The sequence below is a fragment of the Amphiprion ocellaris genome, chromosome 7 (assembly GCF_022539595.1).
Source record: "Amphiprion ocellaris isolate individual 3 ecotype Okinawa chromosome 7, ASM2253959v1, whole genome shotgun sequence".
Lineage (NCBI taxonomy): Eukaryota > Metazoa > Chordata > Actinopteri > Pomacentridae > Amphiprion > Amphiprion ocellaris.
Window position 1 is genome coordinate 1,122,502 of NC_072772.1, and position 25,542 is coordinate 1,148,043.

General features: G+C 39.2%; 1 protein-coding gene across 1 annotated transcript in view; it reads left to right on the plus strand.

The window, feature by feature from the left end:
* The first annotated feature begins 1,880 nt into the window (after positions 1–1,880).
* The window catches only part of rpa1 (replication protein A1), a 28,597-nt gene continuing 4,935 nt past the window's right edge, over positions 1,881–25,542 (plus strand). Inside the window, exons 1-16 of the mRNA XM_023272036.3 lie at positions 1,881–2,029; positions 2,409–2,456; positions 2,896–2,974; positions 3,423–3,531; positions 3,610–3,698; positions 3,830–3,904; positions 5,142–5,256; positions 7,795–7,897; positions 7,995–8,063; positions 8,384–8,576; positions 10,527–10,663; positions 11,866–12,014; positions 18,431–18,560; positions 22,132–22,308; positions 23,146–23,253; positions 23,524–23,610. Of these exons, the coding sequence (XP_023127804.1) occupies positions 2,000–2,029; positions 2,409–2,456; positions 2,896–2,974; positions 3,423–3,531; positions 3,610–3,698; positions 3,830–3,904; positions 5,142–5,256; positions 7,795–7,897; positions 7,995–8,063; positions 8,384–8,576; positions 10,527–10,663; positions 11,866–12,014; positions 18,431–18,560; positions 22,132–22,308; positions 23,146–23,253; positions 23,524–23,610 (1,698 nt within the window). The 5' untranslated portion in view covers positions 1,881–1,999. The remainder of the gene's footprint in view (positions 2,030–2,408; positions 2,457–2,895; positions 2,975–3,422; positions 3,532–3,609; positions 3,699–3,829; positions 3,905–5,141; positions 5,257–7,794; positions 7,898–7,994; positions 8,064–8,383; positions 8,577–10,526; positions 10,664–11,865; positions 12,015–18,430; positions 18,561–22,131; positions 22,309–23,145; positions 23,254–23,523; positions 23,611–25,542) is intronic.

Genomic DNA, 25,542 nt, shown 5'->3' on the forward strand with positions numbered 1-25,542 from the left:
ATGGAGGAGGAAAGAAACCCGAAAATATTCACATTTAAGAAGCTGGACCTGAAATCAAGTGTGCCCAGTATTTATACACATTAATTACTCAATGAGGAATTGGGTTAAGGTGGACACCAGCATCCAGTATACCAACAGAGCGTTCTTATCTTTCTCACAACTGGCTAAATTCAACCTTTTTCAAACTATTACACTAGAAAGGAGATTGGTAACCTTTTTCTAAGTCAGAAAAAAGGACCATTTGCATGAGTTTTGTTCAGTGTAGCTGGCAATAATTTTAATTGTTGACAACTAATTGATTAGTTGATTAATTGTTGCTGCACTTTAACAAATGTTGATTTAATTTTGAAAGAAATGTAAAAATAAATACAGCCTACCATTAGAAAAAAGACAAACTATGCTATATTTCAGTTCATGTCACCACTCTTTGACACCCAGTCTACATCCCCACATCAGGAATCTTAATGTTCATCTTGAAAAACAGATGAACTCAGGGATAAAGTGACAACCGGTATCATTACTTACTTGAAGTCCACCCTCTGTCTGGACGACTTGAAGACTGTAATCACTGCATTCATTTCCTCAAGGCTAGACTGCTGTTAGTCACTGCACCCGGGTATCAGCCACTCCTACTCCTCCCTGTCTCATCTGCAGCTGATGCAAGACTTCTAAATGGTACTAGCATTACAATTACTCCTGTATTAGCATCCAGATGCTGGCTACCTGGTAAATAAAACATTTAGTTCTAGTTTTTTTAAAGCAATGCATGGGTTAGCATCTAGATACATTTCTGAACTTATTTGCCTCTACTTTACCTCAAGCCCTCTCAGATCCTACAGAAGAGCTGCTGTTCCATGATCAAGGCTGAAAAGATCCCCCTCTAAAAGAAAAATCTTAAGCCATACATATTTTCAGTGGCTTTCTTAATTATGTTAATTGTTAGTATTTTCATAAGATAAACTTCATATATTCTAATGGAAATTCTTTTTGCCAGACATTGCTAAGACAACTAAATTAAATAACATAAGAAATGCCATGCCTAGTAGAAAAGCAATAAGATATAAGAAGGATGCATTAGTGAAAATAAAAATAACTAAGCTAAAATAAGACTAGAATAGAAAAAGTAATACTGGACATGATTCTGAGGTAGTAAAGTAATATCAAATGTGATAACGACATACTATGCAGGAAACTGAAATATAACACAGAATAAATAAATATTGAAAATAAAATTTTAAATGTTGCACTATAAATTGGAATCTTACACATGAAACAGAAAAATTTCACCTAAAAATGAGGTATTAAACATGATATTGTAACTATAATAACCCACAAACTATTGAGAAAAGTAATATTTCAAATCATATTGATATTATTGTTCAGATTTGAGTGCCCATTGTTTCAGCTTTTACATTTATTTTTATCTTAGAATTTGATCTTACACGTTGCTATCTTGTTTTGCCCTGTTTAATAATTTTTTATGATATTTTATTTTCTTTCTCAAATTGATTTTGTAAGTTTTTTTGTACAGCACTTTGGTCGACTCGGGTTGTTCTAAACGTGCTATAAAAATAAACTTTATTATATCTGATTCAAGTTCAAGAAACATAATCACATGAAAACTTTGTCAGAGGTTTTTTTTATTCATAAAACCAAGAAATGTTATGGTGGCGGCTGAAGTTTGACGTTTTCATATTCATTGAACGCATCGCCAAAGCGTCTGATGTCATCACGTTGTATTTGGCGCTGATTTTCTCCCAGCTGGTCTCCAGTCAGTGTAACAGAGTACACTGACGCCGTACAGTGGCAGCGCTGGCAGAGAACAAACTGACCTCAGATCTGTGAGCGGAGACGGAAGCTGGAGCGGAACACATGACACTTGGCGCGTTTGTACGAGCGGTTGGCGCCACAGACTCAGTTCAGTCAGGAGCAGAGACAGCAGGCTGTTCAGCTAACGTTTAAAGTTGTCTTTTTGTCGCTAAATCACCTCTTCACAGCCATGACGAAACTCACAGAGGGCGCAATAGAGGTAAGGTTGATTTTTACAGAAGGACTAATCTGCTAAATATGTATTTTGAAGTCAAACTAGTTTAGGTTCAGCAGAAATGGGGTCCGTTTACTGGTGTCTTTGTTAAGCTGGAATAGCTAGCTGGCAGTCAGCTGTTTATCCAGTGAAATGTAAAAAATGTGACATTTGTCGAAGCCAGCTTAATGTCACATTAGCATTTATGACTGTTCGTGTCTTTTTAAAGCATAATATGTTTGCAAAAGTCGAAATTGAGCTCGAAGTTGGACGTAAGGGTTGAGTTACCTTTGTGAAAAGGTGTTTTTCTGTCAGTTTTCAGATGAAACATGGTGTTAAATATCGAAGTTCTTAAGATAAGCTAACAAAATGTTTGTGTTTACAGGCTCTGTCAAATGGCACCGGTGGCAGCGATGCAGTGCTTCAGCTGGTGGTGAGTAGAATTCACTAAAACTATGGCCGCACAGGCTTTATTAGTCTGGAACTCATTGCTGACCTAATTAGTTCACCTGGTCTGTTTTTGAAGGCTGAAATTGCATGCACAGGTTCTGTCAAGAGTTTGGAAGAAATCTGTACAATCAAATCTAGTTTAGTCGATTAGGGTGGAACCTGAGTTTGTGAATCTGCAAAACATTGCAATATTCATTTTGCAGTTACAAGCTGTACGTGTCCGACAGCAGCAGACTCCGGGAAATAATTCCAAACACTGCATCCAGTTGAGACAAAAGGGGGCGAACACAGCTGAATGTACTTCAGTTTTTGATTGCACTGTTCAAACAAAATGAAAGCTCAGAGGACCATAATACACAGGAAGATAACGCTTGATTTATTTATTGTTTTTCCCTGAATGTATTGAAAACTATTTCTTTCAGAACATTCGCAAAATTGATGGAGGAAGTGGTCCAGCTCGCTTTCGGGTGATGATGAGTGACGGACAGCACTCTCTGTCGTGTAAGTTTTTTTTTTTTTAATGTTTTCTTTTTCTTTGATTTAAAAGAATTCCCAACAAAACTTTCTCCTAAATATAGAGGAAGAGCAAGTTTTGATCCATAGCAGACAAAAAGATGTAATTCTGTAACTGCTTGTGAACCAGTATTTACTTAAATGCCAAAATTTCTAAATTAAAAGTTTCTTTTTTTTGTTTGTTTTGCATCGTGTGTCCCCTCAGTAAATTGTATCTCATTAAAGGTAAACTTCATTAGCATTTAAATAGCTAGTGCAGTCCAGCGCAGTTTGATGGTGTGCAGAGACTTCATTAGCTTTAGACGTTAAACTTGAGACTCATTGCAAGATCAGATTGAAGACTAAGGTTGTTTATAGGAGCTGTTGCTCTCAAAAGTCCCTTAGTTGGGCTTCTCTTGCTTAACTTTTCCTCCCTCATTGCTCTACACCCTTTCAGCCTTCATGCTGTCCACTCAGCTGAACAGCATGGCTGAAGAGAACGTACTGGCCCCAAACTGCATCTGCATCCTCAGGAGGCATGTGACCAATGTACTGAAGGATGGACGGTATGCGGATTATAAAAACAAGTACCAAATATGCGTACAAGGCTATTTCCTGTTGTTTATGGAGATTCCTCCTTACAGGCGAGTGGTCATCATTTTGGAAATTGACGTCATTGAAACTGCTAAAGAAGTTGGTGGTAGAATAGGAGACCCTACTCCTTACACTGAAGGTGAGACTTCAGAATACACTGAGTTAATAGTGCAGCTGTGCTCACTGAATATGCTTATAAAGTTAGACTGATGGAGATGAATGTATTTACACAGAATGGGTCACAGTGTTAATTCCAAGTCTTCCTTGCAGGTCAGGCCAAAGCTCCACAATCGGCTCCAGTTTCTGAGAGCCGACCTCCACTGCAGCCACAAAATAAAAATGAAAGTGAGTGAAAGCTTTTATTTGAACTTTTCAGCACGAATTTAAATGTTAAGAATGTCCCTTTTTTCTGATAAACACTGTGAACATATCATTCATCAATAACCACCAGATGGCAGCATTTTTCTATTGCCCATAATAATTTGGGTCACTCAGATTTACGGGAGTAATTTTGACAGGCTTGTTGAGAAACATTTTCATTTTTAGCTTTCTCAGACCTTTCTCAAGAGTTTTTTTTCTTGCAGTGTTATTGACTCTCCCAGTTCTCCTGAACTATCTTGTTTCATGTCAGTGCTTGATTTTATGAACTTGAACCTCAACAGCTATGAGCCTGTGTTGATGTGGAGCTGTCTCTGTTACTCTGTGTCAGTCATTATGTTTATCTTTTTCTTTTTAAGTGCACAGAATACACAAAAGAACAAACACATAGCAGCACTGGAGAGTGTGGATTTGCTCTATGAACAAATTAATTTGTTTATGAAACACAATCAGTTGTTCATGTCATAGACAAGCGGTGGATCACAGTGCAGCAGATAACTTGGACCAGGAGAGATGTGCCAACCAGCTGTCAGAGGGGTTTCACTGTCTTCTAGTGTGTGTCATAGCAGGTATTCATCCCTCTAATCTGCCGTGTGGGAATTGAGGTTGTGGCAACCACCCTCCTCATCAGCACAGTCATTGTTCATTTCTCTGTGTGTGCTTCCTGATCTGGGGGCTTAATTACCAGAAGTGCAGTGGTTGGCAAAGTGGGAGGACTTAAGTGGACACTTTGAACTCTAATCCTCCGCATGAGACGCACACAAATCAAATGTGCAGCGCTTGTTCAAACGGAAAATCTCAAAGTCAGGCAGCACCTCTCTCCGGGGAAGAGCAGCTCCAGTTTGTTATAGCATTTCACACTCTGCCCTTATTCTGTGAAATGTGAATCATCCTTCTCACCAAAATGCTGGATAACACATCTCCAAGTTGGGTTGACAAGATTTTTGTTTCCTGTACAAATCTCTCCTGCTTGTCAGACTCGAGAGTCAACGGTGGTGAATTTACTTTTTAACTCGATAGGTTTTTTTTTTTGATGAAACTCCCCTCATGAAGTGAGATAATTACGGTGATGAAGCAGTTGCAATCCAAAGAAATTGGATTTTTGTAATTTGTCTCTGATGAATAATGTATGTGCCTCTCTCTTGACTCCTCTCCATCACTGCTCTTCATGGATCATTTATTTTTCTCTTCATTCCTCCTACAGTGAACAGAGGTTTCAGCAGAGACTTTGGAAAGAAGGCTCTACCTTCCATGCCCAATACTCCAGGGGGCAGCTCCAAAGTTGTGCCCATTGCCAGCCTCAACCCCTACCAGTCCAAGTGAGTCTGTTTGCTAATAACTGAGAAACGTCACAAAAAATACTGCATACATGCATAATAGAGACTGCAAAATCAATCTACAAACTGCAATAACTGTATGCTGCGACAATATACAGTAGCTCTGCTGATGTGAAGCTTTCTGTTGTGAACTGACACTGCCAGAGAAATGCTGAATCAACATGCCCACTGTAAAGCTTTAGTTTGTTGTCTTACATTGGACTATCCTAGTAGACATATTTTTTTCATTGTATGCTTTGCAGCAAGTCTTTATTGAGCCAGACCAGATCAACCAATATGACCTTACTGCAGACATATGAGTCCTGGTTTCTGTGTTGTCTGACAAAGAGACTGAAGAAGAAGAAGGTCAAAGACATGCATGAATTCAGTCTCCACTATATAGTTTCACAACTTTATTTTTCAACTTTAGAAAAGCCTGCAAATGTCAACCTTAGGACAGATGGAAGTCACTACTCCTGAAAACAGTTTATTTATGTTAAGAATTTTAGCTGATACATCTTTATCAGATTTATCAAACTCTCAAATGTCAGCATGGTATTGTACACAGAAATCCCATATCGGTTGGGTTTTGCTGTTTGTTATCAAACAGCCTGCAGTTGAAGTGTGCAACTACAATGTCAGGAGAAGTTTTTGGAGGAGTCAGCCTTAAAATATGTACTTGGGATATGTACAGTGGTGCTAAAGCTTTTGTAAATGCATGTGTAAGGCAATTTGTTTTTTACAAAAGATGGACTTTCATCCTGCAAGACCCCCTCTAGTGAATATCAAGGTTTTTACTATGTTGACATGTCCATAAGGTGTTTTTATTTATTTTTTATTATATGCAGGAAGACACATGAGCAAAATGAGTAGTCAATGCTTTGACTCAGAATTTGCACCTTGATGCTGCAGTATACCGAGGACAGCCTCAAAAACACAGATTCAGACAGCCAAGGTTTCATACATAACAAACTGAAGGAACCAGTTATGTCTCCTTGTGGTTATAATATTGCATCTTGCCATTAAGTAGAGTAGTTTCATAGTGTTTGAGCAGAATCATGTGGTTTAGCTGTGGCAGGTTTTGGGGTGACTTAGAGCCACACTAGGAATGCAAATTTAAAACAATTTCCTGAACTGATATTCACCCACATTAACCATGAAGTCAATTAATTGTTGAATGAAATTCAGTGGAAGTTGTTCCAAATGCTGATAAAACAGTTTTTAATCACTGACACTCAAAGGTTGTCGCAAAATCTGTTCAAAAACATTACAAATGTAAACAACCTGTAAATGAACACCGGTTTACTTCAATTATGTATTAAATAGCAAAAACAAACCTTAATTTAAAATTGCCATTCAACAATTGACAAAACAAAATAGAAAGGTTAAACACAGCAGACAAATTGCAGCCTTTAACAGTAAGCTAACCTTTAATGTTATGAATGTAATTTCAGAGGTTTTATGTCAAAACAATCCTCATACCTGTTTTAACAATGAAGTGACTTGTTCACTGTAGGTCACGTTAGTCCAGCTGCTGCAAACAGCTGCTCAGCAGAAACAGATGTCCACAAATATGGTTGCATCAACTTTATCAGTCCGAGAATTCTGTCAGTATTTACTGCCACCTTCAAAGTGGATTTATGCTCAGAGCAGAGTGTCGCTGATATACTAAATCCTTTTAGTTTTAATACTGTTGGAGGCATGTTAGCAGCATTTACAACTACAGCCGCTCTCTGCTGCCGGAGGCTCTGCTCCTGGCCTGTGTTAGCATTTTAAAGTTGTAGTTTATAGTTAGCATGAGCCTTTGTGAGCTAGTTAACCCAAACCATTTTTTTTTTAAAGGTTTTTGCTGCAGAATTCATCAGCACAACTGTGGCATTTTTCAGTAAGAAGCAAGAAAGTGCACTTTATGCAATTCTTAAGGGTGGTCAGAAAACACACCTGTAACTCCACCGAAATAAACCGTAAGAGGAGCAACCAGGTACTACAGCAAATCTACATTAGGCTGTCTGATACTTGAACAGCCTGCCTTTTTGGTTTATATTTTGATTTGATCAATTTATGTACAAAATAATTAATTTATTATTAATTATTATTTATTGATGAGGTTTTAGGAGTTTAATCAGTGACTGCAGAGGGAATTAAACACCACAGGCCTTGGTTCCAGAGTTAATTTGTCTGCTGTAGGTGTTACTGATAAGATTACTAATGACTGCGTGTGTTGAGGAATACCAGTCAGGGCTCATATTGCAGACTTAGTCATTAATGTCATGAGCTGCACCTGTGCTTGTATCTGGAATGAATTCTCAAAATGTCCCTGAGAAAACTTACAGAGGAGGCAAGTCAGTAATGCAGGTTTAGTGTTGTCTTTACACATTCATCCGAAGCACCACCAGGGGGCAGATTATTAAAACCTTGAGTTAGTGAATGAATGGATGCATATATGTAGCCTGATATATTAGGCTCACGAGGTCCTCTAAAAATGAAGAAAAATTGCATGAATTAGCTCAGACTTGTCTGTTTTTTTTTTTTTTTCTACAGGTGGACGATCCGTGCCCGTGTCACCAACAAGAGCAACATTCGTACATGGAGCAACTCTCGGGGTGACGGCAAACTCTTCTCCATGGAGCTCGTTGATGAGAGTGTAAGTATTGTTGTTGTGTAACTCCAAGATCTCTTGATATCTTGTACTGTGTCTGGCCTAATTTTCATATCAATCACATTTTTCTTTTTGATTACAGGGAGAGATTCGAGTAACTGGTTTTAACCAAGAGGTGGACAAGTTCTTCAGCCTGATTGAGGTTGGGAAGGTGAGACATTCCTCCAGATAATGATTCAGTATGTTTTAATTATCTGCCAGAACTGCCTTTCAGTGTGCTGTTAAAGACAGATTTGGCTGCAGACTGCTCTATCAACAGCTGCCAGTACTTTGTGAGTTAAAACCACAGAGACTATGAATGAGTCATCTGGCTGCACTGTACCCATACAATAAGCGGCTTATGATCATCTGCCAGCCTTTGTTGATCCCCCCTCAACTGCCTGAAGTCCTATCTTGTTTGCACCGTTCAGTCAGGTGAAATGCTCCCCAGATCTCTGATTAACATGCGGTTCATCTATCTGTGTGGCCCAGGTCTACTACATTTCTAAGGGCTCCCTGAAGATGGCCAACAAGCAGTACACATCAGTGAAGAATGACTATGAGATGACACTCAATGGAGAGTCCTCCATCATCCCCTGTGAAGACAGCTGTGATGTTCCCATGGTGCAGTGTGACTTTGTCTCTATCGCTGACTTGGAGAGCAGAGATCCAGATACCATTGTTGGTAAGAAGCAACAGCAGTGAGCTTCCTGGGCCCTTCTGAACCCAACCTGTGTCATTCAGGTCCCTCACAAAAGTTATCATTTATTCTCAATTTTTTAAAAAAATTTTTATCAGACTTTATTTTGAGAGGAAAGTTGCTAAACAGCCTGCAGCTTTAACTGCAAATACAAAGACATGGCCTACTATCAAAGATAAAACATGGCTCTCTTTGCTTAGTGTTGAAATTTAATCAGGAAAACAATCTGCAGAGTATAGCTCAAGTCAGATATCCGCACTAGAAAAGAAGTCTTTTGACACTTCAATTTTTGCTATTTTTTTTTTTCACAAGCTTGTCGCTGTTTGTAATTTTTAGAAGTGGTTATAGGTATTTATACAGTGAAGCAGTGGGTAAAAAAAACAAAACAAATGAAGCTGCCAACTTTAAACCTGTAAACCCTCCAAGTACAATGTTGTAGCAGTGAACAGCACATTTAAATAAAGCCATTTATTTCTTAGCGTTTGAATCTCAGCTTGAAGTATAAAATATATTTTACAAAGTGCCAGGTAGACTGAAGCTGTGCTATGGCTGTTTTTTTTTCATAAAGTGCTCCAAAAGTAAGGAATAGATAATAAATTGGCAGCATTTTCCCCTCATAGATATGGAAGCACAATTTACATTACATGAGGTGATTGAAATTTTCATGCTGAAAACCCACCAAGCTCAGGTCTGTGTCTCATCACTCGGAATCAGGCCATATGAAACCTTTTGAGGCAAAGCTTAGAGCTCGTTTTATTCCTATGCTACATTGTTGTAGCAATTTTGTCTAATTAAAGCTATATTTTTTTGTTTAAATGGTGCCTTTCCATTTTATGAGACATTAATTCTCATGTTGCTTTCTATATTCTGTGCACTAAACAAGATGGAAGAGTTGCATAACACACTGCACAGGGGAGTGATAATGTAATTGCCCATCAGTGAACATGCGGTGCATCGAACCTACAGGTGTCTTCTACAATTCCCAGTGTACAAGTGCACATTATTTTCCTTTTGGCTCAGTGAGGTCTAAACGCATCATAATTCTCTTCGGCACTGTGTATTGCAAAAAGCACAAACCAACCAACCGATGCTCAGAGCCCAGCTCCTACTGAGGTGTTCCCAAGCACCAAATAATAAGCTATTATAAGCTGAGGATAGAATTTGTAGTGGAAAGTACAGCCGGATATGCTGGGAGGTTGAGGTAATTACAGTATATGAGCAGAGAGATAAAAGTGGTATAAATACCACTGATGACAGTAATAGCCTGTAGTACAGATTGACTTTGGGGCCCGTGTCAGCACCGATGACAAAGTGAGAGCTTGCTGCCACAGGTAAAATGAGGTAAAGATAAGGAGCCTGCTTGTAATTCTGTTAAGGAAGACTGCAGCTTGTATTGCTGTTTGAGTAATTTCCCTCCAGTTGGCATCACTTTTTTTTGAATGCTTGTAAGATGACGAGTAGTGCTGATAATGCCACTCTTTTGCAAATAATAACTGCGCGTCTATTGTGCTTGGTTGGATTAGTCAACAAACTATGCTTGACAAACTGCATTTGTGAAAGCAGTTAAAGCCCGTTTCATGGTTTCTATTTAGTATTTTGGATGCAAGTGCCTGATATATAGGCTTGTGACCTCACACTTCCTTTGAAATGAGCGAATCAAACATTTCCAAGGACCATTTTATGCTGGACCTAAAGTGACCGATTGGTATATAAAGCATAAACAACATGTACGATATGTGTATGTTGGGGATTGTGTTTCTCTGGAAAATTAAAGCAAATGTGATCATAATCTTGTTGCGATATGTTGTGGTCATATCATGACAGAATCCACATGTCTGTAACCGTCCTCTCAATTGTGAATCAGTCTGGTGGGACACAGAAGGATACATCCAGTGACCTCTGTGATGTGAAACACTGATTTGTTTTTCATTACAGATGTGATTGGAGTGTGCAAGAGTGTGGATGAGATGACCCGCCTCACAACCAAGACCAACCGTGAAGTGTCCAAGAGAACACTCAATCTAATAGACATGTCTGGCAAGGTGGTGACTGTCACACTGTGGGGAGAGGAAGTGAGTATCGTCTTAAGAGAAAGCCTGAAATGTGTAATGGAGCAGTGATGTTGTGTCTGGAGCCTTTTCGATAAGTGGTGAAAATCAATACTGGGCTTGCATTGCATTGGCGTGCTTAGGGTAATGATTAAGCTTTTTTCTTAGAAGGCTTCTCTTTCCAAGTGTCAATCATCATCTGAGTACATCCATGTTTCAGTGGAACCTCTAAGACCTTGTTTATTTGATGTAGGAGGGTTAAATCATTTACTGTAAATGACTGACTCCAGACTTAAGTAAGAGCTGCCTTTTGTGGATTTTTTAATCTTCAGTTTTGGGTGAGAATTATATCAGGATGGTGTTTAATTAGTAAGGTTGTTGAATGCGTTTGGTGGTCACAGTTCAACAGCTCAAAAGACATTCAACAGTTTGCACAGCGTTTAAAAGAAGTAGATTTTTTTGAAATTGTTGTCTGAATACCCTGTCGCCAGGTGATGAAATAAGTGTGCTCCTGCAGTTGACTTATACCTGTGGCTCACAGGGACTGTGCTGAGTTCATGATTTTTTTTTCTGGAGTGTTCCGTGTTTGTTTGTTCGACAGATACCCTTTTTCCGATGGGACTTGATGAAGTACACAAGATGTATCGTTTATAAAGAACAATGGCAAAGCCAAACAAAGTGCTGGGAATATTTCCCCTTATACATATATATGTTACTGCCCCCCTCCTTCCTCTGTTATTGTTTTTCCCACTTAGCATCCTCAGGCTATTATAATATAGAATACTGAAAGATCACAAAACTAAAAATCAAGTAAACACACCAACAGGAAATGTGCTCACAGATGGAAGAATAAATGTGAGATAGGACTTTTTTCCCCCCCGATGCACCTGTGACTTTGACATTTTGTCAAATATTGAATTGTCAAGGAATTCAGCACATGCTCATGTTCTTCATTGGATGAATTGTGATATGTTTGGGGATCTCTTGACTTTTCATTTTGCCTCCGGAGGTTCAGAATTTCAGGTTGTCCACTTCTTTGGCTTTTTACCAGATACCTGCAAAGCTAAATTCCATTTGTAACAGCCTCAGCTGTACTTTGTGTATAAGGCTAATTAGCACTGCCATGTGTGTGACTGTAGATTGCTAATCTTGATCTGCAAAACAGAGAAGAAATCAAAAGATAAATGCATGCAACATTTTAATACCATGTTTGTGTCTTTGCATAGGCAGAAAAGTTTGATGGCTCTGGACAACCCATTTTAGCCATTAAGGCAGCGAAGCTTTCAGACTTCGGAGGTCGGTCACTCTCCGCATCCTTCAACAGCACCATAATGATCAACCCAGACATCCCTGAAGCATACAAGCTCAGAGGCTGGTAAGTGAGCCTGAGGTTCATAGATAAAGCAGTGCAGAAAATTGCTTATATGTTATAGCAGTTGTATACAAAGTGCATTTACAGCAGGTGTTAAACACGGTACCCATCTTATGCCAGAAGGCTATTCTTATTTATTTCCCTGAATGGAAGGCAGCCTCTTACATGAAAATAATATGGTTGTAATTGAGGGATTTAAATTACAAGTTTCCATTTCCCAAGTTGTGGGAGTGCATGCTCTGATTCTCATTATCAAGATTAGCTTCCCTCATTAGCCACAATGCGGGGGGCGCTTCAGCGAAGCGTTACATATAAATGGAAATCATACTTAATCTGTGGAAATGCGTTTTTTTACTCTTCTAATCGCCTTTCCAGACGAAATGAAATCCCGACTAATTTCTGTATGATTATGTTGATTTGTAGCGTTTCTGCTCTCTTGATGTGTGTGTGTGTGGTCGTGCAGTTTCTACACGCTTTTCTCTCATGTTGTTTTCACTTGAACTCATAGAATTAGTCAAGATGTCTTCTTTGTCTTTAAAAACAGAGTAGTTATCTGTGTACATGTAGCCATCTGTAACGTAGCATAGTTACGATTATAGAGTAAAGCAGCCAAATGCAGACTTGCAGGAAAGTACATTAACCCAACCAATTATTTGCCTTTCTTGCCTGGGAAGAGAGAAAAATTTTATACTCAAGCTTTCATATTTTTTTGCCCTCATATGTCAGTTCCTTGATTAATCATTTTTTCTTCTCCAGGGGCACAAAATGACAAAGAATAAATATGCACTGTATATACGTTTTTCTGTGCACCAGAGGTGAGGATATCAAGCCTTTTATATAGGCTGTGTTGCTGGGTTGGCACGTGATTGATAGACGAGGCGGCACTCACATGGACTGAGGGAGGGAGGGGGCTACTTAACCTCACTCCAGCACTGTGGCACACTGATTGATCTGTCCTCTTTATAGATCCTACTTAAGCAGGCTGTGTCTGACCCCTCCTGTCTGACATGAAGGCAAATGTCTGTGTTTGTGAGTGGAGATCCAATCGATTCTATCCAAAGGGTTTCATTTATTTACCTTTCAATACCAGTGGCTGCTCCACGATAAGAAATAAGACAGTAAACAGTTCACATTTATTTTGTGGTAAGTCCTGGGCTGTGAAAAATGACACTGAGTATTTGGACTTGATCAGAGGACTTGATCTGCATAATCAGAGCAATGAAATGTGACTCTGCTTTGCAAGTGGGAAAAAGGAACATCACAAAATATGCTCAAATGTGGCTCTTTGAATCAGATATCTTGTCTGATGGTAATTTCTTTATGATAGTTTCAGTACCAGCTTCTGGCTTTTCTTTAAATTTTTAAAATTTGATTTCTCAGAAATCCAATGACTCAAGTTTTATTTTTGTAATTGGACTATTTTACATTGGCTCAGTGGTAGAAATGCTCTTCTATCAACATCACTCCTGGGTGTTCAGATTTATTTTACCTGTACTCCATTAAATCCTGAATCACTTTTCCACACCGCAGTAGCACAGACTTTATGCACTTCTTGGGCTCTCTTCTGTTTAATGACAGATGTTTGCTCTTCACTCTCAGTTACTTCTCACTTGGACAGCCAGAGATAATGATCCTTAAATCCTTGTGTTGGTATTCAGCGCTGCAGAAGAGGGGTCGGTCCACGTGGGACAGTGGGTTTCTGCAGGTTTGCAAACGTCCACTAACGAACAGTTTAAAAGTCACACATGGAAGGAAGCCAGACCTGACTCGTTACTCTCGATCCAAGTCAATCCAAGTGAGACCCGACGCAAAGACGGCATCATTATGTAGCATGTTGAGAGCTGTAGCCCAGCCAGCCTCACGCTGTGAAGGGGAGTAGGGAGAATACCCTCCTGAGCTATTTATTCTTGTTTTGAAGCGACATCACAGTAATTATATGGAAGTTGTTAGCATGTGTTTTCATGGGAGAGCTGCTACCTGTGGAATACATAATGCGTGTTTTGTTGTGGTGTTGATAAGGCTGCGTCTCAGGATGGTTTCAGTCTGTGGTGTGTCCCTTAATAATTGTTCTGAGAGCTAAAATTTGAATTATGAAAAAAAGCAATTAAAATTTGAATCAATTGGTCAATAATTATTTATTCAAGCTTGCGCAAAAGATCCCAAAGCCTTTTCTCTCTAAACCAAAAAAGGTGTCTTTCCAGTACAGTCAAGGCTGCTGAAACATTATTGTTTTACTCCTGTGGAGTTACAATCTTAATTTGATTGTGTTTTGGTGCAGACCTTTGGGACTTGCCCAAATGAATAGTCTATCCTAGGTGGGCTGTTGTCTCAAACTCAGGCACAGTATTAGTGGTACTACTCAGCATTTACTGATGTGCTTTTATGGAAAGCTGAGTTGTATTCCTGTTTTGACATAGTTATTAATCTTGTAAAGATGAAAATAGCTTTAACTTCCTTTTAATAAGACTGCTGCACTATGCACTAATAATCTTGCTCTTTCATTTATCTAGTTTCAGTGCATTGCTGTGGTACATGTGAATATATATGTGCACTCTCTTTAAATTGACTTCACTCAGACTGCAAACTTGACATTAAATCTACAGTAGGTTCCCCTTTGTGAATTATTTGTGTCAAATCAGACTCTACATTCACACTTCCATCCATCTAACTGTGCAGAAGCAGTTGTCCATTAGGTGGCAACAGCACATTTAAAGTTGGTCATGCTGCCTTTCTCTGTGCTGTCAGGCAGTGCAGTCACTCCTCTGTGAGCTACACTTGGCCAGATTTGTTCTCAGTTCTTGATTCTGTCAACCTCAGACATTCACCATTATCTCATTTAGTCACACAAATCCAAGCTGACATTTTCTCTGCTTTCTTATCTGGACTCCGGTATTTTCCACTTGTACAGGCACGGCACAAAGCCAGGGCCATAATTACGTCAGCTAAGAAGCAAACAAACTTCAACACAGTAGCCTAGTGAAAACGATGCCTCAATTGGCCGTTATTTTACCCAAATGCTTCACAATGCTGTTTCAGTGGAAAAAAATGGAATAATTACTAGCTGAATTACTGATTTATTAGCTTGAATTTAATTAGTAAGTGACCTACTGAGGGATTTAAACTAAATTTGGTAATGGTGAGGAAATCTTGCATTAAACCACAAGCTGCTCTGCTGGGTCTGTACAGTGCTGTACAAAACCATTTAATTAGCACTATGCTGCTTTGTGCTTTTATTTTTGACAAGAGCTGCAGTATTCAGCCAATTAGTTGACAGATAGAAATGCAACCTTTTTTGATAATTGTCATTTTTCAAGCAAACAGCTAAATATTGTGTGGTTACAGCTTCTCCAGTGTGAGGATTTTTCTGTCATTTATTATAATAAATGGAATATCTCTGGGCTTGGTTGGACAAAATAAACACTTTGAATGTTTTAGGTTGGGTTCTGGGAATTTATAATGAACATTTGTCACTCTTTTCTAATGTTTTGTAGCCAAACAATTAGTGATTAATTGAGAAAATAATAGACTGGTTGATAGATAATAAAACCTATATTAAGTTAATTGACAGTTTCAAGTACTACCTATACTGACTGTGTATTTAAATACATCTTATGCAAAGTTAAGATTTGGGTTTTTTATATTTTAGTCTTAAGTTGTAAACTGTTGCTCTGAGAGATAATCAACTTGTCTGATAATAATAACTTTATTCATTAAATAACAGGTTAACAGGCAGTTCAGTTTGCCTTATGGCTGCATTATTTAAATCTGTTTATACAAGGAAAAAAACTATGGCATATTAATGACTGTTTTTCCATGATATACTTTCTCTATGGAGTTCTAAGACAAACTCATTAAAATTCAACTATTGTGATGCACCAGTGAGAGTCCACTGATGCATGCTGAAATGTTCCTAAGGTGCAAGAATAGCATGTAAATGTTAGACTGCTGTGTTTATGCATATTTACTCTGTTGCCTGTTTGATCTGTTCATTATGAGGAGAAGTTAACACTTAGTTGTGATTTTGCCAAAATGAGAGTAAAGAAAAATATAGATTCATTTTCATTTACATAAAAAAAGAAGTAGAATTGTGTCATTTCTTTTTTATATATAAAAAGTTGCTTCAAGTTCCGTATCTGACAGCATGTCAGGCACCACTGATGAAGTGGCTAACACCATGTCACACACAACATGGGGTAATCTGTGGTGTGTTTGCCAGTTTCAGCTCTGGCATGAGAGTCTCAGCCTGGAGCTGAGAACTGTGCTTATCGAGGGTTTTCCCATCATCCTCTCATGCTTCCTCCTCTGACACGTCTCTGCTCCTGTACTGTCCTTGTTCATTGACACGCTGACATTGGACACGTCTGTAGCATGCATGTGTCTGCAAACCTCCAGTCAACCATCCTGGTGTTCCTGCAGATCGCTTGCCTCTCTGAAGCCGCTCTGCTCCACGCTGGGATCCGCCTGCCTTCAGTTGATTGTTGCACATTTTCTGCCAGATCTAATTTGTTCCCTTTTTTGTCTTCTTCATCACAGTCAACACTTTCCATGCCATTTTGGTTTCCCTCGCTTCTCTTTGTCTGTATGATGAGAAACAACACCAGAATGCTGTCACTGTGGTATCTTTGGTGCCATTTTCAGTATCTGTCAAATCAGATGTCCAAAGCAGCCATGTGAATCATTACTGCTCTGCAGTTTTACCTTTAGAGTGTCATGCATTTTTAATCACCTCAGCTATGGCACTACATTTTTCTCCTCTGTAGAACATCTGTCTTAGGAGCTGTTAAGTTACGGCAGGAAATGGCATCTCTGTTTTGTCAGATTTGATTTCTCTGAATATCTTCCTTGTTGGATGCAGGCACAATTAAAGCAAATCTGTGCAGGTTCACTGGTGAGGAAGTTGGTGCCACGGTAAAGAATTGCTTGTATTTGTCAGTAGGAGTGGGAAATAGGCAGCCTGTGTGTTGCTCGGGCCACAGTCTGAACCGTTAATGGGGTATTTTCAATTAGTCATGCCTCCAGGAGCAAGGCATGCTCTTCTCATATTTACAACCCAACCTCCCCGTTGTGCGCTGCTCTGCCTTGTGGCCAACAGATTAGTAAGCTCTATTGATCTCTGTGACCATTTCAAACTGACATTTTTCCCCCCTACAACTGCATTTTTCCTCCACCCAGCTTTCTTCTCCCTGTACCTTGTACTCCCTCTACTTCTTCTTATTGTCTTCCCTGAATTACTGGGAACATTGGATGAAAATGGGTTTCTGATATCACCGTAACAGCAGTAACCTGACCCTGGCTGGCTCATCTGTCCTTCTGCTGTTGATTCATTTCACAAGCCTCTCAGCCTGCTTGCTCTCGGATGAGCCATCACTGCTTTGACAAACACAAATGGATTCTCTGCTTGGAACAAAGTTGTTGTTTTTTTTTTAAGGCTAACTGTTAAATGGACAGCCTGCAGTGTGTTGACAGCCATGTGAACAGCAGCGTATTGTGCCTCCTGCTCTGGTTTGGATGTGTTTGTATGAATAATGCTGCAGTTCATAAGTGGGCTTCTGAAAAGCAATATTATGACAAGTGGAAATACTTTTGATTTGTTTTTGTCATGTAAACAGGGTGAGTTAACTTAGTTTAAAGGGGAAGCTCACAGATTTCACACATCAGTATGTCCTTCCATAACAGCCTGTGTTTAAGGGATGAAGACTTTGGAGTTACAACAAAGATAGGCTATAAGAATCCCTCTGTCTCCTTGGTGCTGTTTGAGGTTGCATTAGAGACTTATTGTGTAAGACACTGACGGGTTTTGACAAAGGAGAAGAAAACAGTATTTCTGTTTATGTTGTATTGATTTAAAAAAAAAAAAAACGACTCTTCTTTAACTCTTCGTGAGTCAGATGATGTTATAGGAATTTAATGCTATATCATGGAGCTGAAATTCAAGAATGGATGAGTCAGTTTGACAGAAAATTAAATGACATCTATTTGGAAAATATAATAATAGATTATCATTTTAAGTAATTTTTAAAGCAACAATGTCAAATATTATTGTTTTCTACTTCTCAAATGTGAATATTTTGTTTTTGTCCTTTGTAATATTAAACCAAATGTCTTATTTTTGAACAATGCTTTGTACATAATATGCAATTCAGTGTACATTTTACAATATTTTTATGGACTAAAGGGCTCGATCAACAGATTAATGGTAAATATCCCACATTTATATAGGTTTAAAGCGCGTTACAATACATTTTTCATTCACATATACACACACATTAGAGCTTCCATGCAAGGCTGCCATTTAGCCCATGAAAAGATTAATGAATTATGAATTTATGTACAGTGTTGGTGCCCTTTTAAAGCTGTACCTGGTTTACTGTGAAAGGGGTTAAACCTGCAGTGAATGTTATTAATTTAATTCCATGTAGGTATGACAAGGAGGGCCATGCCATGGATGGACAGTCTCTGACGGAGGTGAAAGGTGGCAGCGGGGGAGGAAACACCAACTGGAAGTCTCTGTCTGACGTTAAGAACGAGCATCTAGGACACGGAGACAAGGTACACACATGCACAGCTTTGTCTTGACACACTCAAACACTGAAGATATGGTAACCCCAGATATATTGTTATTCAAGGATAACGCTTTGAAGATATTCAAGGACAAACTGAAAGACCGCTGTTGAATCCCAAACAACAAATATGAAAGTGCTCACAGTCAAGCTGCATTTGTTAATAAAAATCCGAGGTACACATAGCAAATCTATAGTCTCTACAGTGTAACCTTGTCACTCTCGGCTCTGCTTTGCAAAGGCTCCTTTAGTTGACAGTCTGTGTGATGAATCTTTATAATCAGTGACTCATAAAATCACTGCACCATCAAGTATGTGTGCTTAAAATCGCATCCCTGCAAGGCTTCCTGGTCTTATACTGTTCATTAATCCCTCTGCATTGTGGGTGTCCCCCCCTTATAGTTTTGGTATATGTTCTTGGTGAAAGTCGCATTCATCTCTGGTATCGATTACGAAGATTACCTAGTCTCTTTTCCTTTGCCCTTTTGTAATAGAATTACTGCCCGCAGATATGTAGCGTATGTTCTTTAATTTCCCCAGTTTTTTAAATGTATAATGTTGAGGGAACTGGCACTCACAGAAGTGTAGAAATTGCTTCGAGCATAAAATGTGACCTGTACGGAGATCTTAAGTTGTGTAATTGAACATGATCTGCATATTAGAAACCATAACAGTATGATGAAAATATCCCATTAAGACCAGGACAATTAATAGGTGCAAGCCATTATGATGGGGCCCCCAAGAGGCACAGGATGGACAATTTTGCAGTGGCTGTAAAAGACAAGTGTAACACACTCGAGGTGGGGGATATATCAGCTAGTTGAAAGCTCAAAACTACTGGAGGGTCTATTATTCCTTAAAAACAAAGGGAGGCTCAAGTGCTTGGATTAAAAATGGAGCGAGAGGTGTCTGTGAGCTTCAATTAAGAGAACAATATGTTTTGTTGAATGACTACTTCTGTTTTTTCTGAATTCAGTGTTGTTCATGCTGTTTGCTCGAGGCTTTCTGACCTCACTATACTTCTATTAATTCTCTCCTATGGCCAAAGCTATATGAATCCCAGTCACAGACAACACTTGTCTTATCGCTTCTCTTTATGCCCCTCTTACTGTACCCACTTCAGCTATTTGATAATCCTAAATCCAACAATGCATCTTAAATCATTCAATCTCCTTATTTTCTATAAACTTTCACACTATAATCATTAGCCCATTTCAGGTGAAATCCTGAAAGTCTCCGGAGGCTCTCGCTCCTCCTCAGCATTGTCTGTGATAAGACCCGGAACTGACAAAAGGAGCTGAGCCAAAGCTGTCCTCAAACCCGCTGAGACATCCCATACACAAGGGCATAGGGGTCAGGCTTCTCGAGACCCCACCAACCAAACTCTTTAGCAATTAATTGTCACCATCACAAAGTCTTTGTGTCACAATCTCAAGTTTCCACATTGCTCCTGTGCCCTCCGTGACAGTAAGTGGTCACCCTCCTCCTGCTGGCTTGGCAGAGGCAAGAAACAAGTACTTCTGTCCTCTTCCTGCTGGTCAGTCATGTGCTCATTAATGAGGTATTTACTTCACTAATTGGACCTCTTGAAAAAGTAGCAGAGGTTGATGTGTGGATTGTTCTGTGAATCAAAACAGTCATTAAAAAAGCACGCTGCTGTGTGTGTGGGAACTGGTGATTTTTGCTTATTTTGTTGCTGTCATTTAACACACTCAAGGGCTGTTTATCCAAAGTGACATGGACTATCAATTGTTCTGTTCTGGAAGTTAATTGAGGTCTAACGCATTTTGCATATAAATGCAACATGCAGCACATGGAGAACAGAGAGAGTAAAGAACTGATTGCCATTTTATTTTACAGATATGATTTATTTTTTGAATGAATTGCTTTCAATCTTTATTTTTTTATCAACCAATCAAGTGTCATGCCATTCAGCATAGATGATCATTTCTGTTCAGCTCCTCAGATCTTTTACTCTCTGAATTGTGACTGTTGCCTGTTCCATGTGTAGCCATGTGAGTCCATCTATCATTTTCATTCTCTGTCTGCCTCGTCCTCTCTTCCCGTTAATTTTTCCAGTTGCGACAATATATTCCAAGGTCTCCTTTCTTAAGATGTGTCCAAAAAATGCTGCTTGCAGTTTCCTAATTTTGTTCAGTAGTGTATACTTTGTGTTTAGTGTTTTTAAAACATCTTCATTGGTTATTCTGTCCGTGTCAGATATACGCAGCATGCGTCTGTAAAACCACATCTCTGCTGCAGTGATTTTATTCTACATTTTATTATTCAAGTTCCAAGATTCACATCTGTACATCAGAACTTGTAGGATGTAACAGCTGAGAGTCCTCATACGGATGCTAATTGCTATTTTCTAATTTGTCAGTATATTTTTCATTTTTGTAAATGCTGTTCTTGCCATTGCTGCTCTACATTTGATGTCTGCTTCGCATCTTCCATCTGATGTTATCCATGAACTGGGATGTTTGAAATGATGAACCTTCTTCAGTATTTCTTGGTCTAATTCTATGTTACAGGTTGAGATGATATTTTTCTTTGAAATGACCATTACTTCTGTTTTCTTTTTGTTTCAAGACAGACCAAGTTTTTGGCTCTCTATATTAATTATGGATACTATGGTTTGTAAGTTTTCTTCACTGTTTGCCATCTGCATATTGTATGTTATTTATATTATAACCTCCGATGGTTACTCCCGGTAAGCCTTATATGTTCCTTATGATGTCTTCACTGTACAAGGAGAACAAGTCAGGTGACAGCACACATCCCTGTCTGAGTCCTCGTTTTATTGGTTGCTCTTCACCAGTTTCATTGTTTATTATATTGTTATTTTTTATAGCAAACTATAATGGGCATTTTTCAAACTTTTCTAACCTCTGACTTGGTGGCAGGTGGCAGGTCTGCTGCTCTGCTCCCTGACCCTGAAGAGGCACCTGTATCCTTTATCACAGCGTGCAGCAGCCTAGTCTCCCCTCTGCTGTGACAGCCTGTGCTGAAGTTAGTAATAGTGGTTAGCCTTTGTCCAAACCTGTCAACTGTTAGGGTGCGACAAAGGAAAACGCTATCATGTGAGGAGAGGTGATGGGACTTATTGCAGCACATCCTGAGCTTCTTCTTGTGTGCATCTATTTCTGTTCAGTGTGGATTCATGTCTGTTGTTTGGGTGTTTTCCATGTCAGCTAGGAATGCATCTTGGAGGCTGTTTACATGCAGCATTTTTCTGAACTTCACCTCCTTATAAAAACGGCATCTCATTCACTAGTTTGCATTTGTGTCAGCCGCTAGGATTCTGGTTTGGTGTGTAACTTGTACATCTGCTGCATAAATGTTGCCTTCTGACTGTTCACATATATCGCTACATACTCCTGAAAATGTCATGTTAATGTTAATTTATTGCCGTTTTGTTTTTAGTTTTCAACAGTCAACATATTTAACATAGAAACCACTACGGTCACTAGAGTGAGAAAACTGCATCTAGCGAAGAGTAACTTTATTTGGCACTGAAGTTTTGTTTACATGTATTCTGGTTTATTTTCCTTTTTTAGGCTGACTACTACACCTGCATAGCTACTGTCGTGTTTCTTCGCAAGGAAAATTGCCTTTATCAAGCCTGCCCAAGCCAAGACTGCAATAAAAAAGTGATCGACCAACAGAATGGCATGTTCCGCTGTGAGAAGTGTGACAAAGAGTTTCCAAACTTCAAGTACCGCCTCATCCTTTCTGTAAGTGACTCAAGACTGGTTTCCCTAAAGCCTGTGACACTTTTTTTTTTAAAATTTTATTTATTTATTTTTTTTAAGCTGTGCCACGTATGTACTTACACAAGCAGATATGCTAATGCACATATTTTACATGCCTGTTGTTTCTGCTTAATCCTGAGATTTTTTCTATTTGTGTTCTCATAACTAACTCTTTATTCATCTTTCTGTGTCCTGGAACTTGAGCCACTCTCCCTCTTCATGGCTCACTCCCTGTGCTTCAACAATGTCCCAATCTGCTCTCTGGAGTTAAATTTAGATTTGTTTAAAGCCAATTCTTCTGTTTCTGTGGCACATTGTAATGAAGAGTAATTTTCGATCGTCTCTACAATCGGTTAGAGCCATGTTGGGTTAATTGCTGCAGCTTCCAAAACAGTGCTGTCGTTTTACAGAGAATGCAGAGAAGAACACACATAAAGCACGTTTTTTCAGCTTGTTTCCAAATAAGCGTTTTTCTTTAAGAAAACAAAAACTCACTTAGTCAGCAACAGAGTAATGGGAGCCAGGCATCTGAAATAAGCGGCTTTTGTTTTGTACCATTCGCCAGTTGACATGTTGTTCTTCACAAGCTGTAGAATAAGCTGTGAATCTGCTTCCACTCTATTTATGTATGTGTAAGTGCACCGTGACTGCATGTTTCCAGGCTTGCCAGCAGTATATGTTCTGTCCGCTGCCTGCTATATAAAATAAACAGCACCCTTGTACAAAATGTGAGCTAGTGTACACTGGTCAGTATGTCTTCATTCAGGTAACTTTCCTCTTTATTTACTATTAGCCTTTCTTCTCTGTGTTGTCCGTCAGGCCAATATTGCCGATTATGGGGACAACCAGTGGGTGACTTGCTTCCAGGAGAGTGCAGAGGCCATTCTAGGCCAGAATGCAGCTTACCTGGGGCAGCTCAAGGAATCGGTGAGACTCTTCCTTCCTGAATAGAATACTGACTTCAGGAAGTGAGCTAAACCTCTGGCTTTGTTGCTGCAGACAACGCACACTCCTATAGATGAATACAAATGTGTCAAAGACATCTGCTGTACTTTGTTTCTTTCAGACATAATTACTTTGAAAATGGTACTAGTTCTTTTTGAGTGTTTAATTATCAAACACATTATACTTGAGACAATGATAAATGTACTAATTTTTAATTTAAAGAAAATGTGTGCTTTGTGTGTTGATGTTCAGAATGAAGCTGCCTTCGATGAGATCTTCCAGCAAGCCAACTTCAATACTTTTGTCTTCCGCAACAGAGTGAAGCTGGAAACATATAATGTAAGTAAAAATGGAATTGTAATTAGTTCGATAAAACCCCCAGGGGTTTGTCATTGCAGCATGCTTGGACTGACCATATGTAAAAGAGGCCGCCTCAAATCCCCCAACTTTTTCCTTGTAGGCTGAAAGTACGTAGCAGAAACATAACTGGTGCTTTATGTTCTAGCTGTGTTTTCCCCCCTTTGATAGTCTTCCCATTCATTAACAAAACTACCTAGCTTTCATTTTGACTGACAGAAGCACTTCTAAAAAACTGTGTTTGTCCTCGAACGCTGCTCGTTTTCAGTGGCTTTGTGAAGAGTGCACACACAGATTAGCCACGGTCACTATTTCCTGTAGGCCACACAGATAGAGGTTTGTTTTGAGGGAAGCACATAAAAGAATTGATTGGGCTGGGACTCTGAGCAGGAAGTCTGGAGCCAAGCCAGAGGCTGCATCCGCCTTCAACACACAGAAGAGGCCACTGTGTCTGTCACATTCAGCTCAGCATCCTAACTGCCAATGGCACTGCTACAAGCATGTATTGGCTTCTGTCTCCAAACCCCATATTCCTTCAACAGAGACACCTGCAACCCCTCTTTGAGTTGATTTTCTCCTTCTCAATACTACAAGCCAGCCATTGTGCTGTAGTCTCGCACGTTGTTGTGTGTACAGTGTTGTATAGGCTTGATGTAACACAAAGCAAGTCCCTAACAATTGATGACACTCATCCATCCTCTCGTATCACAGAGCGATTTGAGGCTTTTTCAGGCGGGGGAGGTGTAAAATTGCTGCCTCAGTCTTTTAAAATGATGACATTCTGACTTTGAGACATCGATCGCTTTTATGTTAAATTTCCTCTCGACTTTGTTCACTGCTATCCGGGACAAGGAGGGAGAGCAGACAGTATCAAGTGACACAGAATGAACTAATAAACAACACACTAAATCGAAACTGTCATAAACATCTTCATGTGACAGAGAACCATTTATTCTTCAGTAAATGGACTTAGACTAATAGTAAAACTAGTTGGAGCTCAACTGTGTACAAACAACTTTAATGTTGCATGTGAACTACTCTGTGTAAGCGCTCACCTGTCTCAAGAATGGACCCGGATCGATGCTGTCCTCCATGCTCTGGATAATTTATTATTAAAATTAATTAGTGTAGTCCAGTTCCATGTGTGTAAATTTGTGCAACCTTCTCACTTTGAAGATGCTCTTATGGATCTTTCTGCTGTTTGATGCTGCAGTTATTTAGTAAACTCGGGAAAAAAAAAACAGCTGAAGGACAAAAACAGCTCCTCTTAATGTTCTCTCAAAAACCAGATTGCATCCATTGCAGGTGAATGTCGCTGATCTGATGTGATAAAATCTGTCTCCATCGCAGTAAAGTTGCACTTTTATAGACAGAACCAAGTGAATGAGGCAAAACTTGTCATTCCTAAAGTTAGATACTCTATTTTGCCTTTTTATTAAATTACTTGAAGTGTGTTGTGTGATTTTTGCTCAACTGTGTCTTTTGCAATTGTGGTGGTTAAGGACCAATGTTAGCGCTGCAGTGTGGAAAAATCAGTCACCAGGTCGCTTCTCACAAATAGAAGTAGGTTGTAATTTGCCTGTCAATATGAGTGCATGCGGCTTGGATTTGTTAAAAGTGACGGCAAATACTACCAGGTCCGACCTAGTGAGATTACACTTGCGACTTTTTTGTAAAAGTGATCACAGTGCTTATTCAGATATGAAGCTGTTGCATTCAGATGCCATCGGATTAATAAAAAGAAGCCCATGACTGAAAGGGCTTTAACTTTTGACAGCACTGCTCTAATGAAGATTATCTGAACAGTTAAGGGAATTATACTATCCACATCTTACCTGGATCATGTTAATCGTTTGAGGCATATAATGAAATTATCACCTGTAATGCCATCAAGGTACTAAAATAGATTGTCAG